The sequence below is a fragment of the Hydractinia symbiolongicarpus genome, chromosome 5 (genome assembly GCF_029227915.1).
Source record: "Hydractinia symbiolongicarpus strain clone_291-10 chromosome 5, HSymV2.1, whole genome shotgun sequence".
Classification (NCBI taxonomy): Eukaryota; Metazoa; Cnidaria; class Hydrozoa; order Anthoathecata; family Hydractiniidae; genus Hydractinia; species Hydractinia symbiolongicarpus.
In genome coordinates this window covers 6,265,081-6,284,934 of record NC_079879.1, presented here as the reverse complement: position 1 = coordinate 6,284,934, position 19,854 = coordinate 6,265,081, and the positions used below count along the sequence as shown (strand labels likewise).

Genomic DNA, 19,854 nt, shown 5'->3' with positions numbered 1-19,854 from the left:
TTAATGGTGTTCGAAGACGTACCCACCCTGGCGACCAATCTGATCACTCTAGGACCGCCAAACGTACAGAAGCTGTCAACAAAATTTTTAAGGTCATTTCCTTTAAAGGATTTGGTAAGACAATATATTGTTGGAACAAGAGTTAGAATTTTTTTGCACGGAGTGTTTTGTGTTTAGAAGGCTAAGACGTAATTGCTAAAAGGAATTTTTACCATCGATATAAGCAAGTAGTGTTAGGATAAAACTTTTAAAATCTACCGGCTTTAAAATCAAAAAACATAAAGTTACATGTATACAGCAGAACATTCTTATAGAAATCCTATGGTGTACAATTTTTTGCAGGAACAGATGAAAAGATAATAATCCTCTCATACAACAAAACTTCTAGAGAGTTTATGGGGGACACACGGACGTAATTGCAAAATCTAAATTTACATTATCCCTAGAACTTCCAAAACGAGCTTATTGACACAAGAAACGATCGATTTTACCATGCCCTTAACACCCCAGCACAGATTTTTGAAGAAATATGGACCTGTTTGTAAAAACCTCAACGTAGTAGACACCTTCCTATAGCAGACACTATTTATAGGTCACGATGTTTGCTGCTATGAGTAGTTTTAATGCGTACGGAATTATTTGTGCCATGACAAAACAAAAAAATGGATGTCAAATATGCGGAGATGGTGGAGTGGTCGCACATTCAGCTTGTATTCATAAATAAAATTTCAGGTTCAAGTCCTCACTCCGGCGCACTTTAAATGTAGTGGTGTCAGCCTATTTGGTGCCATCTACAGACCACTAGACGGCATGCGTGGCAACCACAATGCTATGCGTATCTCTGGCGGTAATGTAACATAGTTACGGTCGGAGGGGAGGAAGATCTAGCCATTGGGATCAAATCCCCAAGGACAAATAAATCTTTCCGTTACTTACCCACCTACTTATAGATACATCTATAAGTTGCCATTGCCATTGCTATATGTACATAGATACATATAAAATCCAACAAATTGCGTGAGATGATTTTCCCCTTTAATTTTATTCAAAGTATCGCAAAAAATGATTAACATTTCTTGAGAACTTCTTAATAAACCAGAATTAAATATTTATTGTGGTCTTATTAATCGAGTAACCACATTAATTTGTTGTGATTAAATTAAAATTAATAATTAATTGAACATACTTTCTGACAGGAGATCTTTCCGTTATATCATGTTCATTCAATCCAAAGATAAAAATTCATTTAAACGTCTTAATAACCGAACAAAGGACCAGCATTACGCTATGTGAAGGCCTTTATTTATAAATTTATAAAAGAGATCATACTGAAGTCAACAAAAAGTAATACCTCCTACGACTGTGATCAATGTTTGGAGAATGTCACACATTACGAGATTGACACTAGAGTGTAGAATAATCTTCCAGCTGCCATTGCTAATTTTTAATATTTTTTTTTCATTTCGCTCTTATTGCACCCCTTCCACCAACCTACATGCAACCGACGTCGTATGTGGGTTGATACTGCCACTCTTATTTCACTGCCACGTGGTGATACAATCTCTGACTCAGTATCCTACCCCAAGTGCCTTTTCTTAGGATTTTTGTTTATTCAAACATTGTTCAAGATTTGTGAGAACCTTTGCATGCATGTATAATCAAAAATAGAAGTAGTTGTCTACAGTTTGTTCTTACATTATATTAAGTTACTATACCATGCACATAGTACAGATTTCGTAGAAGATATTCAGCCGAAAATAGAGACAAACGTTTATGAATCTATCTAATTTATAAATACTAGTCGTTAGCCCGTGGAAAAATCCACGGGTTCGCCCGTCCTTTTTATACCGCATTGCGTGCGTCTCGCTACCTGCGCAGCTAAGCTACCATTTTGCGTGACAGACGGACGGACGGACGGACGGACGGACGGACGGACGGACGGACGGACATATGCGGACGGACAGAAATATGTTAGAAATATTTGAATGGAACAAAAAATAAAATAAAATTTAAATATAAAAATCACTGATGGAATGTAATAACCATTTTGTAAAAGGTAGCTTATCAAAAAAAGAATGGTGTCGTTCTGAAGCCAACACCTTGAGCAAAGTCACGTTGAACCTTCTTCTTTTTTTGTGTGATGAAATACCACAAGGAACAGGATATTTTTTCATAAGCTTTTTTCTTTGTTACATCTTTCTTTCTTATTTCCCTTTTTGGAGCAGAAAATGTAACTTTTCGATATCATCTGTAATTTAAAAAAATTGCTTAGGATTTCTCGAATTCCAATTTTCATTATGAAGATGGTTCTTTTTAGATTGTTCAGCTTTTTTTCATCAATTTGTGACTTTTTTTAAAAATGTTTTATGCTTCACATGGGTGGCATTTATCTTTTTCTGGCTACTAAAACTTCAAATTAAATATTTCCTTAAAAACACGATAGTGAAACGCGTAGTTTTCTAAGTTGTACCACTTTTTGCGGCACCATTCACTGCACATTCTATACATTTCACTTACATTTAGTTCTTTTGGTAGATACTCATGTTTGGCATCTTTTCTCACATAATGAGACTTAACAAATTAAAAAAACAGATGTGTTCAATTACTAGCTTCTCTCTTACTTTTCAAATGTTTTATGATTTTTTGTGCCTGCCTCTGCTATCGACCAATAGAGCTCATGTGTCTGTGGCATCAATCAAAACAGCGCGGACTCGTTATCTAGCCCGTAGAGACTAGATATTAATAAGGAGTTGAGATGTCTGTCCCACAATGGGATTTTTCACTGATTTTGAGTGCTTTCCGTGTTTGACGTAGGTTCGAACCCCACCTGGGTCAATTTTTTTTGTTAGGGTTTTATCAGAAAGTCGCGAATATTTTTCACTCCGAGGCTTAACAATGTGTCCGCGAATATTTTTCACTCCGAGGCTTAACCTGAAACATAAAAATGAGAAAAATAAAAGAAAAATTATTGTCACTTCCAACTACCCGGCTACTACGGCAGTAATTAGCAGTGTTTATTTTCAAATCATATCAACAAATTTTCAAAGTTTTTGGCACTAAAAGTCGTGTGTGTATTGGTTGGATGTTGTTTTTGCATGGTTTGTCCCGTAAGATGGAACCAAGTTGGGTTTAAGAGTAGCACGCGCCAGTCAAAGGAATCTCATAACCTAGCCCTGTGATTGAACCCAACTAAACTACACTTAACTTTTTTCGATACGCAAAGCCGTCTAATTGTGAATGGTAAAATATGCATAATTGCAGGATTCGTTCTTGTGCATCTGATTTCAAACAAATATGTTGCTATTGCACTTTACAGAGGAATAAAGTCTCTAATCCTATCTTTTTGCAAACATTGAAAAAGATGAGCTAACTAATAGCTAAATGTAAACAAAGTACCAAGCTAAAATACATAAAGCTAACTGTTATCAGCACGTCTGCAATAGATTTTTCATCACTTACTACATGCTAATTAACAACTTTGTTTTAGCTACCTTAGCTAGCTAAACATTTTCTAAAAGATAGGGCAGTTCTTTCAGCAGTCTACTATTCTTTCTTAATGTACAACGCAGCACAAGTCCTTAGCAAAGTAAGAACAAAACGTTTTTCATAAATTTTGCTGGCTTTATAAATAAGGTTTTGTTTACAAATCTGATTGATCACGGCATCATGCACCATTATTATTAACCTGAAAAAGTGTTGACTAAGGAAAAAAATCTTTTTAATTATGCGAAAATGTGAAAGGCAATCATTTTTTAAAATCTGGTCAACGATACCAGGGTATTTTTCGATGTCATCTTTCATATCAAAAAGTCAAAAAACCCTGGGGACGAGGGTTCAGTTGAGGCAGTGCATTTCTGGACATGTTCAATCTTTCTTTTTTTGATCTTCTTTGATGTCACTTGACCTTTTTTTACTTTTAACTTGATATAAAAATTCTTGTTCTGTATTTACAGCTTTTTTCCGTAAATAATTTTCCCGGATTTCGCTTTCTTTTTTAGAGGCGAGAACTGTTGGATATGAAGCTTCGGTCGATCTTTTCTTCTCAAGGTCTAAGTGCAAGGGGATAAATTGAATTCCTAGAAGGTGTCAGAGTCTAGGGTTACTTTTAATTCTTTATACACTATAACAGAATTTCAGAACTCACCATTATGCTGCCTGATAAACCTTTCTTCACTAGCTAAAAGGGAAGAAATAACACCACTGCCTAGTCTAATTCATTATCCTAATCAATTTTTATTTTATGTTGGTTGGAAATTTGCCATTTTTTATGAAAATAAAATTCTACAAAGCCAGTTATAAAGCTAAAAAATAAAACGTAAAGATTATAATTCAGATCTAGTTTTCTGCACTAAAAAATTTAACAACATTCAATGTTGTATTACCAGTACTAATTACTGACATCAAGGATTCTTCCAGTATTAGATTCTGAAAAAAATGCTCAATAATTAAGCAAAATGTTGTTACGATAAGTAAGAAAACTGAGAAATAATAATCTTTAGAAGATATTTAGCATGATTTTAAGGCAAACAAGAAAACCGTCCGGTTTGATCACATATTCGTATTGTACACATACTTTATACTTAAATTGCATTGGTTGTGTTTATATATCTTGTATCTATGGCAACGTTCTTGTTTACATAGACCTGTTGTATAATTTTTATTTTACTTGAAAATGAGTGTATGACACTCGAAACGTCGTAAAATGTTGTCTTAATTTGTACACATACACATGGATGTCCAAGTTTTAATATAAAATATTGTCAATCGAACAAGAAACAAGAAATGAAACAGTTTGAACACTCACACAACACTATGATGATAAATAATAAAAATGTATTTATTAAAATATAAAATATACAATGATAAAATTTGGTATGAAATATTAAGGCACAAACTTAGAGAAAGAGATGATAATAAATTGAATCATATTAAAAGTTGTGACTGTTTTTCGATAATTGAGATATGACTGGAGAGCACACAACTGGAGTCAATTTCGAACATTATAACATTGTCAGCATACAGTAAATCAAAACAATCATTTCAAGACAATGAACACCCTCATTTGATGCGAGATTTCTTGAAATTCGAACAGATTTTGGCAAGCAATACATTCGAAATGCATTGCAAGAGCTTCTCGGTTAAAACACAAAAAGTGACCACCGCTTTGTTGTTTTTTAAATTTGCGATGTCTGTTTGTTCGTAAGCAGTATAATATGAAAGTTAAGTATAGCAATCCATGCAAGTATCCAAAAGCAAAAAGATTTTCCTGCAGCTCTAATGCAAGGAAATCGCAATCCAAAAATATACAAACAAATTTATGACAGTACTATTATGTTGCGACATAAAAAAAACTTTTGCCTTAGAAAAGTTGCTATTCAAGAGAATAAAATATGATACATATCTAACACGCTTCTCTTATGTTGGATAAAAAGTTGGATGAAAAACTTCATGTTGGATGAGGTAAGATTTTAGATTTGTGGCCACTTCTTTAGATTTAGAGCTGCCTGTATATTTATTGATCTTATCATATTTCCACACGAGTAGTGCCCATGGTTGTTGAAGTTCGTCACACTTCTTTCTTTCTTTCTTCAATCAGAGTTAAAAATTTCACTCTTTTTGTTTAAACCGCTTATTAAAGTTCGAACTTCCACTTTTAATATTTATGGTTATGTCTATGGTTGTTGGAGTTCGTCATACAGTTTCTGTCTTTCCTTCTTAGGTCAGAGTTTATAATTTTAATATTTTTGTTTAAACCGCTTATTAAAATTTCCACTTTTAATATTTATTTCAGACTTCGCATTTGCAACTCGCATTTTAAAAGCAGCTCATGAAATTTATGCGCCAACCTGTTGATGTTACGAAACAATTCGGAAAATAATTGTAGGAGCTCGTCACTCGTGTTTTTAAAACCAAAAAATAACTCGTAACTTCATTATATATTGACATTATTTCTCTTACGGAAATACATACGGGAGATGAACCGGAGGACATGTTTGCAATTAATGGATACACATTTATACACAAATCTCGTAAATTTGGAAAAGGAGGCGGAGTAGCATTTTATGTTGCTGATCATGTTATTTATAAAAGGCGACACGATCTAGAAATAAATGAAATTGAAGGTATTTGGTTATAAATATGTCCAAAAATGCGAAATCATATTTACTTTCCGTAATTTATAGACCCCCGGATAATTCGCAGTATCTTTATAAAGATTTTTCACCTCTTCTATCTGATGTACTGTCATTAACATTAGACGGTATCAAAGAAGTTATAATCTTAGGGGACCTTAATGTCAATTTTCTGAAAAAAAAAACGATCATGTTGGGATTAAAACAGCTTTACCGTTACACGGTTTTAAAAAAGTCATTAAATCACCAACCTGAATAGCGGAAACGTCATAAACTCTTATTGACATTATCGCTACAACTAATTGCACAGTTATAGCGGATACCAAAGTCATCCCCATTTCTTTTAGTGACCATGACCTTATATGTTGTATTAGAAAACAACATCACACCCGTTTGGTTAGCAAAGCAATACATTGTCGAAACTCTCGAAATTATGACAAAAATAAATTTTGTCAAACACTTTCATCACAGAATTTTCAAGATGTTTATAATTTAACGAACGTCAATAAAGCATGGTCTTTGTTAAAGGGAATTATATATCGCACCTACGATTCCATGGCTCTATTAATTCGTTCGTGGTAAGCCATGTGATTGGATGACTGTTGATCTCAAGAAGGAGATGAACTCACGCGTCAAATTGTTACGAAAATCGCGTAAAACCAAATCAGAAGCAGATATCACCACTTATAAAAAAATTAGAAACAAGGTTAATAATAAAGTTCGAAAGCAAAAAATACGTATCAGCGACAGTTATTTGAGGAGAACACCGGAAATCCAGAATCCTTCTGGCGATCGATAAAAAAAGTATTTCCACTTAGATCGAACTCTCAAGTGAATACTACTATACAAATCGACGAGAAATTGGTAACCGATCAACATTCTATTGCTAATGCGTTTTGTAGAATTTTTTCTAATGTTGTAAATTCACTTAAAAGATCTGCTTTCGTGTTGACAAACTCCGTCTGAAAATATCATAAAGAAATACTGAGTAAATCTAACTCAAAATTTCGACTTAAACCAATCACTGTTAAACCATGAAACATCTACAATCTTTAAAACGTAAAAAGTCTGTTGGGCTAGATGATCTACCATCCTGGTTACTCAAAGACTGCATGGAGGTAAACGCTTCACCACTGACATAGATTATTAACATGTCTTTTGAAACTTCAACTTTTCTAAGTGATTGGAAACGCATCAAATTGTTACCATTTTCAAATCTAGAGCAAAGTCATCTGTTAATAAATATAGACCAATACTGTTATTCCAGATCCAAGGTGATTGAAAAAGTTGTGCATGAACAATTGACTGTATATCTGGAAAGTAACAATTTAATAAACAACAACCAGTTCGGTTTCAGGCCTCATCGCTCAACTGAACTGGCTGCAACAATCTTTATCGACACTGTGAAATTGAAGGTTAATGATGGCAAAATGGGCGGTGCCGTATATTTAGACCTCACAAAAGCATTCGACATGTTAAGTCATGGTAAACTACTGTCAAAATTAACCAGTTTTGGAATTGTTGGAGACGAACACGAGTGGTTCACAGACTATTTGTTTGGTAGATTTCAGCAAGTTTAATACAAAAATTCTTTGTCTGATGAACATCCAGTGAATAGCGGAGTATCACAAGGGTCAATTTTGGGCCCACTACTATTTATTATGTTTTTCAATGATCTTTGTACCGTAGTAAAACACTCTGAAGTAGTCAATTATGCACCATCATTGAATTTGAGCAGCAACTTTGATTTAACGTATCAAAAAGCTTCCGGTAGATTACGTTTACTATATCGCATTCGACCGCTGATTACAGAAAAAGCTGCATTGGCAATTTTTCAAACAATGATTCAACCAGTATTAACATATTGCAGATTTGTTCACCTTAAGAATTCTCAGACACAACTACTCAAACTCCAATCTTTACATAGACGAGCAACTTCAATTATTGGAAATCAATGCTTGACACCACCTGATACTGTCAATATGATAGAAATCCGAGCTTGCAATTTCATTCGCTGTTGCTTGGACAACGATGTGTGTGAAAACTTTAAAAATTACTTCACAAAAACAAACCACGCAAGAACAGAAATAGGATGAAATTACCTAATCTTCGTTTGGAATATACTCGTGGAGCTTTCTGTTACACTGGAGCATATATTTACAATACACTCCCGTTGGACATTAAAAAATGTGAATCATACATTATTTTTAAGTCGCAACTGAGAGAATATTATCTGCGTATTTAGTCTTTTTTTATGGCTTTTTGTTTGTTTTTTGTTTGTTTTTTGGTTAATCAACTCATTTTTCTAGTGTAGTATTTTGATTTTTAGCATCTTGTCTGTGTGTTTTCTGCTGTTTATATATTTATACTGACCGTTTTATTGTACATTTACATTTTCTTGTTTTATTCTTACTAATATTTTTTATCCTATTTATTTCAAGGACCCATGTTGATAACAGACTTTATAATGTCTGAAAGAGCCATCCTTGTAAACATTTGTCAAATAAATAAATAAACAAATAAATAAAATGGGTTTGATGTAGCAACTCGTAACTCGCAACTCGCAACTCGCAACTCGCAACTCTTGATTTCCTCTTTTCTGCTTTTTATATTACATTATATAAGACACATATGTCAAGCTTTGTAGTCACTTTTAACCATTTAAATTCTAATTTGCTGTTATGCTGGTGTAACCGTAAATAATTACTCCCCGAAAAAAATTACTCCCCCAGTAATAATTTCCCAGGAAATTATTACTTCCACACGGAAATTATTACTCCCTTGAAATCACTCTTTTATGGATGGAGGATTACTTTTTTCCCAGTAAAACTAACTTTCCCAGTAAAACTAACTTTCCCAGTAAAAACTAACTTTCCCAGTAAAAACTAACTTTCCCAGTAAAACTAACTCATAAAAACATTCCACTGCAAATTCGAATGCGCAAGCTTCCTTTATTCATAATTTTTATACTTTGTTTTATCGATTCCTAATCTTAAACATTTCTTAAACATGTTTTTCTTAAGTGTCAAGCTCCAGTTACTTTTATTTTGTTTGATACATTTTTGAAAAGTCAAACGTTTATTTTATCTACAACAAAATACTATTATTTACTTTATCCGATAAGTTCTTAAGCTCAAGGTCAAAATTTTGTTTTTCTATTATTTTAAGCTCCAATAATTTATTATTTATTTCATTTATCAATTTTTAAGCTCAATGTTTTCCAGATTTTATAAGATTTTAAGCTCCGAAAAGTTTTTTTCTCGTGATTTGTTAGCTATAATCATTTTGTTTCTAAACTAAAAAACGATTGTAGTTTTTTGTATTTGTTAAATTTATTTCCTATTCGTTTTATTACAGTTTTTTGTTGTCGTGAGAAAAAAGATTATCAAATGATCTTGAAATGATCATTCCAAAGTCAAGTTCAGCTGCATATATACATAGAGATATCTCTATGATATGTACCAACCATTTATAAGAAACAATTAAAATCATTTGATTCAGAAAGCTTTTTGTATTGACATTTCTTTAAACTCTTGCTTGTTATAAAAGCTTGTATATATATAGATTTTGACGGTCCCACTAATAAAGAGAAGCCAGACTCACCCCACCGGATTTTTAACTCTTTCGGTATACCACTGTAAGTTCTCTTAATAAATTCTCTTTATCGGCATAATAATGATCATGTTTATTTATTAAGATAGGGGAGTAAAAATTTCCTGTGTGGAGTAAAATTTTCTGGTAAATAGATACCCCAGGAGTAACAATATCCCGGGAAATAAGTACTGGGGAGTACTTATTTCCTAGTAAATTATTACTGGGGAGTAAACTTTTAGGGGAGTATGTTTTTACGGTGACGCCGGTCGAACTGTTAGCTGTTCTACCTGATTTTGCATGGATGGGTAAGAGTCTTAGGTTTGCTAAAACTGCCCTTTTTTAAACATACATGTATTTCTGGACAGTCAATTTAAATTCCTAAAATAAGTTGCCAAAAATAGTAGGCAATCCGATAACAAAAAATCTTCTCTGCGGGAAATTGACTTTGATGCACCGTCTTTTTGTAATTGAATAATGTTTCTTTCTTCATTGGTACTACAGACAAACATGACTACGTGTTAGGACTACCGTTAAACGTGATGTATCATTAAAAATGGTTTTGGCTTCATTTAAATTCCGATAAATATCTATTCTCTGTGATGATCCTATTATTTACAAGAAGTTACTGTAGATAAAAACTATTATTTTTCTACATACCGACCATTATTCTTTTTTCCATCTCCTTAGATTTTGTTTTTAAAATAAAAAATAATGTTGTTTTCTCGCACTTAAACAGATTTTGCAAGGTTTTCCTGCGCGAAGACGCTTAACTAAACTGACCAAAGATGATAAATCCAAGATAGTCTAAGTAAATCTAGATAAGGCTTAAAAAGGGAGAAAGTGGTTGTTGAGACCATTTGTAGCATCTTTAGTATAAGAGAAAATTAAAAAGCTGAAATTTTAACTTCACAAATTAATTTCAATTATATAATGACAAATTTGCTTATGCTTAGTGAAATATCAAGTGACTACACGAGAATATCATGAAACAGTAAACGAATTACTCGACCACTTTAATTTCTCCACTAAAATGGATTAAAAAATATTCCCATTCATAAAGGTCACGGAGATTGAATTTTACAAATAAACACACCGGAAATAGGAACGTGAGCTTTGTTGCCTTCTATTATTAGATATCCCAGTTACTCTGATTATTTGTATTTATTTATATTCTACACAATGTAATCAGAGCGTTATTACATGCGACTGAGCGGCTTGTACGTGAAAGCAGAAGGAAAAAAATAATTATGGAAACATGTATACATGATGTTTATTTTATTTTTTACTGCGTTGACACAAGGATTGGCAACAGATGGTTTCAATACTTCAATTGACAAAATTTATCACAAACGAATACATAATGTTGCGTTCAGTTGCAATTAAGTTAAAATGTCTTGTGACGTCAAGATATAAAATATCCTTTCCAGACAACATCATATTGTACGGGGTCAGCTTTGCTCGTGAGCGTCTGTTACAACCTTTAATTTCGCACGTGTACAGTGAATCTTTTCAGCATTCTTCTGTTTACACATGCTGAAAGGAGTTTTTAAAGTCGTCACCAGTCTCTTAAAAGAGTTAAGAGGTTTAATAGTGAGTTTTGTAAAACCTAAAGCAACATGTATTATCCATTCTTAAAACTAACCTTTTTCCCCGTAATACTTTACTGCAAATATGAAAAGAGTTCTATATCAACATTAACAACGGCAAACAACCATTTACGGTCCCCCATTTTATAATCAATTTGTTATTTTAAAAGTCTGAAGAATTGAGGTTTCAGTACTAAAATCATTTAACCTAAACACGCGTATCCAGGCCTTCTTAAAAAAGAAAGAAAATAGCGGTGTGGAAATATTCTGTATAGTTATAGAGCTGCATCGCAGTTCAAAACATGTCGCATATTAAATCTTCGGACAATATATCTACGATTTCAAACAGATTTCGGAAAATTTCGGACAAATATAGGACAAAATGAATGCTTTTACCTATTTCATACAAATGAAATATCTAACGAAGTACAAGTTACTTTTTTCAACTTTGAAACGACAGCTTTTGATTTTAATCGCAGCATTTTTTCTTTTTGTGTTATTAATTTTGACTAAGCTGCAACTGAGGGCTATCAAGCTAGCAGTTAGCTATCTCTGGCTAAGAGTTATAGTAGCCAAATAATACAGTTGATTGCAACAAAATTTATAAATCTTTCTTTTTTCACATCTTTTACTGGAATATAAACTTTGGAAAAAGTCTAAATTCTTTTGATTTAATGAGAGAACAGTTCCATTAATCTGTCATATGTGGGGTTTATTTTTAAACTGCGTAATCCATAGCTTGTAGGATGTATCCTTTTTTACACTGACAATTTTGCAAATTTCACGAAAATTTATTCTGCAAAATAAAATTGCTAAGTATTTTTTCTTAGGCAACCACGGGTTGATTCCTGTGTTTTCATTTAAACGGAAGTTGCAGGAAATTTATTTTATAGAAAATATATCACACTCAAAACACTGTATATAATAACGTTGTGTTTACTTCACTCGAATTACAGCATACTGTATAAGCGCTCCACCTGGATGGTACTGTTTACGACTCTTATTAGGCGCTCCCCCGGACGTTCCACGCCGTGTCACACAGTTACTCATAGCTTAACCCGGTGTTTTGACGCGGGGTAGCCCGGCTGGTTTTTAATTATTCACAGGAAAATTAAGTTAAATACCAATTCCATAAGGCATGGCATGTTCAATAACGTAAACCAATCAACAGTGGCGCTACAATGCGAACCATATAAATGTAAAACCTGTTACTGCTGTTGAGGGCGATATTTTCTTATGGGCAATAACATTTCAAAGCCACCGATACAAGAAGCAACCACTATATAAATCATTTTTTAGTTAGACGCAGACAAAAGAGTTTTAATATTGGAATTAAAATTACATCAAGTTTAATCAACATTTTTAGATAATTATTTTGGTCAAAATATACAGTGATGCAAAATATTTATATCGTCAACAATATACAAAGGTATTGTTCCTTCTACTTTTGTCACTTGCTTTTTCCTAATTCGAGCAAGCTTCAATTGAAACATATTTATATTTATACACATTTATATTTGCAAACCTTCGTTTAAAAATCTTTTTTAGAAAGAATGTCTTTTAGGTGAAGTCGCTTCATTGAAATCGTGTACGGTTTTGGTTTGAGAGTTACGCCCCTCATTGGCAGCAAATCTTCTGGAGCTTTATCCATTATAAAGCCATATCTCTGTATCAACGTCCCTAGAAGGACAAACATCTTAGTAAAGGCAAGCTTTTCTCCAGGACATCTACGAACACCTGATGAGAACGTTGACAATTTCTTCACAGCAGTGTTATCCAGCGCTCCGTCATTGGTTAAGAAATTTTCTGGATGCACAAAGTCTATTTCCTTCCAAACAGACGGATCGTGGTTACACGCCCATAAGTTAACGAACACCATGGTATTTTTTGGGATTTTATAAGATCGAAACGTCAAATCATCCATTGTAACTCGAGGAAGGCCAAGTGGTCCTACGCTAGAATGGCGTATGATATCGTACAGCGTAGCAGAAAAATACGGCAAGTCATCTTTCTTATCCACAGAAACATCTCCATCTTTACAAATTGATAATATTTCTTGTCGACATTTCCTTAACACCTCTGGTCGATTGAGCAAGTATAGCGGAGCCCACGCCAGTGTAGATGCGACAGTGTCAAAGCCGCCACCGCATAGATCAGCTACAACTCGTGCAAGATTTAGTTTTTCTTGACGCCCAAGTTCTGAAGGTTTACCAAAGTAGTTGTAAAAGGAATATACAAGCCCAGTATCGCCATTTTCATTTTCAAATTCTTTTAACTTCTTTAAAGCAAATTTCTCGAATGCTAATCCGCAGTCACTTATGATTTTTAATCGCTTGTTGGGCATATTCTGTAAAATTGGAAAAAAATCTGGAGGATTATCCGCTTCTGCATTCTCAAACCAATTATTAAACCACTCCACTATGTCAAGGAATTCTTCATTATGGTAATCGAAATCTCTTCCAAACATCATTGCCAAGAAAGCACTGGGTACAATCCTTTTAAAGGCTTTTAAGGGATCCACGGCGTTGTGAGAATTTATACTGTTGTCAAATAATTCCAACATCTTCTTTGCTTCTTTTTGTAAAAGTTCGTTGTATGACGCGGTACTAGAGTGCAGCCGATGTATAGCTCGCATTGTGCCCTTCCGATTGTTTTCGTATACTTGACTAAAGGTACATAGCGATAAACCAATGGCATCGTGGTTTGTCTTGATAAAAGAAGCAAAATCGGGTCGTCCGGCAAATAATTTTGCTTTTTTAACATACGCCTCATATATTGCTTCGTGGCTACTTAGTATAATAGTCAAGCGAGATCCAAGTTTTAAACAAAACACGTCACCGTATTTTTTCGATAAGTCGTGCATAATAAAATGAAGAGATTTTCCACCAAGTTTATGTAAATATCCTAAAAACAAGGAAATTACATTCTAAATAAGTTTTAATTGCTACAGTTTAATATATTAGCGAACTTGAATTACATTATAAGATTGATCATATATTAATACTTGTAAAATTAACATAAATGTCCATAAGGTCATCTTGAGGTCAAGGTCAGCCTGTAAATTATTGTTTATCTGAGCGATGAGATTATGTTTTTTTGTGTATTGTTATGACCTGGAATTTTTTTTGATGTGAGCTTGACACAAGATCAAAAATGATATCAGTAACCGAGAAATGTTATCCTGCTTAAGGAAAAATTTTCTTGCACAGTAAAACGACCTCGTTCAGTGTAAAAAATTGAATTGGAGTTTTTTCATGAAATATATAAGCGTTTGTTAAATTAAAGTAACTATTTCCTCTACAAATGTTTCATCCCCAATATGTTAGCCAATCTTTGATGATTTTTTTATAAAAGTTATCGAAAGCCACACACACAAAATGCATATAAAAATATGTTCATTTATAACACGTGATGAACCGCTAATGGGAACATCTTGTAGAAAATTCAAGCATAAATTTTTTCAGTCATATAAACCATTAATATCTACTGTATTTCTTACCAATTATCGGCAATCCAATGGGGCCAGGAGGTAAACTTAAATTTCTTCTCCACCATACAAACCATGTCACACAACACACAGCAGCTACAACCACAACAAAATACATTTTAAGAAATTAAGATGCAGAATTCCTCATCAAAGTTGGACAGCGTTTATTTATATATGTTAAGGAGTCTGGGCTCTAATGTTGGCAATACGTCCAGTGTAATTCTAATTAGGTAATTAATGGCTGCTAAATATAAATGTACGTCATAAATCATAACAAATATTTCGACGTCTTCCTACTTGTTACTGTCAAGGAAACCATCATACTCTCATACAAAGAAGAGCAAATAGACAGATAAATATATAGATAAATATAAACACTAATGTAACTTTCTTTTAAAGCCATTGTTTAAATTTAAAGTTAAACATCTGTGACCAAGCTTTCATATATTTAAGGATAAGAATCAAAAATGGAGATTTGTACAGTCCCGAAGCGGGGAGTCTAATATCAACAACAATTCGACATCCGATTTTACTAAGACGAAGCTCATCCAAATCCAAACAATAAACAAAACTCTATATCAAACATTCACATTCTTTATTCTTCTTGACGGCTTTTAAAATACGGTGGAAGTTCTCAATCTTAACTTTGACACGTTGTAAAAGTTAATAATTTACAACATGCCAAACTTTTAACATTTGGCATGTTGTGAAAGTTAATCTTTTACAACATGCCAAAACATGCCATTTAATTTAACACTCCTCCTCGCATTTCTTACGCACAACAACGCTAATGAGATATTGAACAGGTATGCTTTGGTCATTGAGAGTTATTAACCCGAAAACGACAACGAGTGCACATCTCTCAAATACATTATTTTATGAAATTTTTGTGCGACTTTAAATTCTTTTTTTCGTGCATTTAATCAGGTTCAGCGAAAACTTAATAATCGCTAACCTTTTATGGGTAAAACATACTTAAGAAGCTTTAAGAACAAAGAGAGAGAGAGTATTGTACATCTTAAAAATTTGGTCTTTTTTATAGTTTTTTTTATTATTTTAGATAAAGATTTTGTTTGTATGGCTGAGGGTAGTTTAAAAACTTTATTAATCTTGGACCTACGCCAACCAGGAAGCATCACTTTTTACATTTTAAGTTCATTTATAATTTTGGTTGGAGTGAAACGCATTACTATACTGTAAATCTCGTTATTTCTTATCCAATTTTGTGCACCTTTTTAAAAAAATATGCCCATCAAATTTTCACGCATTCCAATGAGCACACCTTACTATTTTCGCTAAACAAGTTATTCGCGCAGCAGTTCTGCACAAGACTAGATGTACGCGAAAATTTCATGGGATAGGCATGAATTATTAAGAAATTCTTCGTTTGCCATAAGGTTTATAGCTAAGAAAATTTTTTTTCTTAGGTACGAGGTTAATAGGAAACTGGAGCTACCAGTTGTCATTAAAATTTCTGATAATAAAATGAAAAAGTGTATTGTTTTATTTCCTTTTTTTCTTCTCTTAAATTCTTTTCCGGAAACAGTGACACGAATATTGAACGTGATTATTCTTAACTGCTTCTGATGATATTTTGTCACGGATACTGTTAACGATTTTCTTTAATATCAATAAGTTTGTTTGTTTTCTTTTTCCTGTTTTGTTTGTGCATTTTAAGATACACTGATATATTCACTGGTAAGATATACATCACAGCATAACATGTCGGTAAAAAAAGAGAATTTTCTTCACACGATTATAGTCCTAAAAAACTTGTAGTATCTCTGGCAAATATCACCAATAGGAAATTATTCAAAGACTCATTGTAAAAACTTACATCAAGACAATTACTCATTTAAGCTACTCTACCATCCAGCGATTGGAATATCTGGTGGGACCACTTAAAAAATACCACAACGGAGGTGTTGTATGTTAATTTTATAAGCCAAAAAGTTAATGAATGTCAAGTGTATTTACGCAAATCCAGTTTGGGGGCGTAACACAAATGTCATGCACACGTACATATACTTGTATCAACGCCAACGTTGTTTTATTAGTCAAGTAGAATTTGCTTAGTTGTAAGTCGCTCAGCATAATTATAACTTCTTTGCCGGTGCAATCTAATATTGCTTTTAGATAATAATAATAGTGCAGTCATCTCTCGAATTAACGGACACTCTCATTAACAGACATCTCCAATTACCCGACAAATTCCTTTGCACCGGCAAAACCACAGTAAAAACCTCACATAAAATTTTCTAAATAGCGGACAATCAATTAGCGGACACTCTAATTGGCAGACAATTCTATTTACACGAAATGAACTCTCCCTAAAATTTTTTCAAATAGCGGGCAGGGTAAAAAACAAACAAACTAGATAAAATAAAAAAAAATAAAGTGAACTTACTTCATTTTAAACACTTTTTTTCATATAAATGTTTAATTTGAATTCTCACCCTACGGCCTTTTTCACCCACTCGATTGCCCCTGTGGTTCTCCGAATTTCTAGTCCATATCCAGATGCTCTGTTCGTAGGTTATACAGTGACACACTGCAACGGGCTGTGGTATTTGTAAGAACTTACAAACTGTATTGAAGACGTTCAATGGCATATTTTCAACTGCGTTTTTATCCACGAGCTCAAAAATAGGCAAAAAAATCGTCATTTCGTATGTCTTGTTATTGCGGTTACCATTGCGTGACAGACAGACGTATACGGGCATTATAATATAGATATCCAGGGAACCCAGTCTCGAAACGCCAGGCTAGGCCACAAGAAACTGTGAGCGCTTAAGCGAGCGAGTAAGCACTTAACCCTATTTTACCTGGGGGGGGGGGGGCACAAATTGCCCGCGGCCATTTTGACTAGGCATAACTTTAGATACACATGTGATAAAGTGCTAAAATTTTGTGACTATTCTAACTTTTATTATTGCTTCTGATAAAAAAAAATTTTTGGAAAAATTTTGTACTTTGCTGGGGGTATTGCTTTTTTGGATGGGGGTAAATTTTTTGGAATTTGGAAAACCGTTGACATTCATGTAAGAATGTTATAGGATGTTGTATTGAATATATAATTATTTATTACATGTATGTTGGTTACTAAGTAGTAACCATGGTGTTTCTAAGATAATATATGGTTACTGGGGACAAAAAGCAGACCAGATTTGAAGGAAATATCGATCCAGCAAATTGACGTCATTTCGGATCCCAATGACGTCATTATATTGTTTCCTTACCTCCATTACCTCTAAATGTCATGTTCTACATATATGCCAAGTTTAATGACATGAGCATCCATATTTCTGGTAGAACGGGTCTTTTTATCGTTATCATTAAAATAAGAATTTTTTTGCCGAAATGACGTCATTTTTTATCCCAATGACGTCATTAAAATTACTTTCACAAGATTCCTATACGCAATAAATTCTCGACTTACCAACAGCAGTCATGTTAATACACCACAAAGCTTCAGTCATTTGAAAAAGGGCTGTAAAGTTGAATTAAGCCTAGTTTCTAGTTATTCTACATCAAATGGATTTTACAATAAAAGTTTTTGTGACATACAAGAATGGGGTTTTTGCGACAATCATAAGGGAAGTTTTTTGCCACATTGCAGAAGTTGAGAATACCAAACCATGACACGCTTCGTGTATAAGGACGGGTCTTTTGATGACAGAGGCGGAGTTGTCAATGAAGTAAGTTAAATTGTTGTTATGTATTGATTATCTTTGATATTATCTGCTTGTTTGAAAATAACTCAGCAACAAAAAGTAAATTACCATGGTATAGCATGGCAGGATCATCTTTTAAGTATTAATAATAGCTGGAGGTATCCAGCTTGCTAGTTTGTGCCTAAGTTTCTTTTAGGATATCAAAATTCAGTTTCTTTTATACAAATTTTTCTCCACCTAACTAATTTACTCCCAGTAGTAAGAAATATCACTCTGAGTGGCCAGGTGGCCAGGTTAGTAGCTAGCTAGTAGGCTGGAAGAGCTAGTTATAGTAGAGACCTTTTTGAATGTTTGCATTTTTCAGATGAAATTACTTTTTCTGATTTTTCCGTACATGTGCAAGAATCCTGTCAGAACGTAAACATTGAAAGTTGTCTATACTTATTATTTATTGTATCTTTTATTAAAAATGAAGTTAATACCATTGTTGTCAAAAATGTTTGGACATTAATTATTTCTTTAGTTTATGGCTTCACCACCATCCAGTAAAACATGCATTGATGATCTCCTAATGCATATTAAGCGTGTTGCAGATAAAAGTGACCGTAGGCAAAAACTTTAAAGTACACGACCTCTCGTGTAAGATTAGCTAAGAATTCACCTTAATTAATCATTCTTGCTGTCTTATTTGTTGTCAGGAAGAAAGGAAATTATTGCACAACTTGAAAGTTTCCGGCAGAACTTTTGAGTGTATGGAAAATTAGAATAAAGTTTTGAAGAAAGTCCAATAGTGCATCGTATACTAGATAAACTGCCCAGACAAGTTGTCATAAAGCACAAGGTCGCCTTCTCTTGCAATTAATTTAAATCATGTCAAATCATTGCAGGCTATACTTTTAATCGGAAACAAATTGCGAATAGATATTCTGTGCATAAAACCACATTGTGGAGAAAACTAAGAGCTAGTGGATACACGCTCGAGGAGCAGTAATCAGATTTTTCGAAGGCTGACCTTGATAAAGAATTAGTCGTAATAAAAAAACACATGCTTTAGCAGGCGAGAAAATTTTAGTTAGAATTTTTCAGATCAAATGGTTATCATTTGCAACGTTGGAGAGTGGGGGATAGCATACATCGCGTTAACCCTGTTAATACTTATGGACCTTGGTTGGAAAGGCAAATCCAACAGAGATTTGAATTTAAGGACTATATTCCAGTCGAGCTGGCAAGAATTGTTGCACATATGCTTAAGAAAAAAGATATACGATTCCCTTATGGTGGGAAAGTGTTGTTTCAGAATGTTTTGCGAATATCCCAACAAAATCTGATCAGAAATAAATGCGTAGCTGTGTGCTGATTTAATCATTAAGGTGACACAACAA

The 19,854-nt window shown here is 33.6% G+C and overlaps 1 protein-coding gene across 1 annotated transcript; it reads right to left on the bottom strand.

Annotated features, from left to right (window-relative positions):
* Positions 1 to 12,671: 12,671 nt before the first annotated feature.
* LOC130644429 (cytochrome P450 1A2-like) lies at positions 12,672 to 15,577 on the bottom strand. The gene is made up of 2 exons (XM_057450040.1): positions 14,811 to 15,577; positions 12,672 to 14,215 (listed from the first exon to the last, which is right to left on the bottom strand). Exons 1-2 carry the CDS (start codon positions 14,914 to 14,916, stop codon positions 12,843 to 12,845), a joined length of 1,479 nt encoding a protein of 492 aa, XP_057306023.1. The 5' UTR covers positions 14,917 to 15,577; the 3' UTR covers positions 12,672 to 12,842.
* Positions 15,578 to 19,854: the final 4,277 nt, after the last annotated feature.

Bases quoted from the DNA above. Each gene is read 5' to 3' on its own strand.
- LOC130644429 (XM_057450040.1), bottom strand. From the start codon at position 14,916: ATGTATTTTGTTGTGGTTGTAGCTGCTGTGTGTTGTGTGACATGGTTT. The intron at 14,216-14,810 runs GTAAGAAATACA...CCTTGTTTTTAG, and splicing joins CATTGGATTGCCGATAATTG to GATATTTACATAAACTTGGT.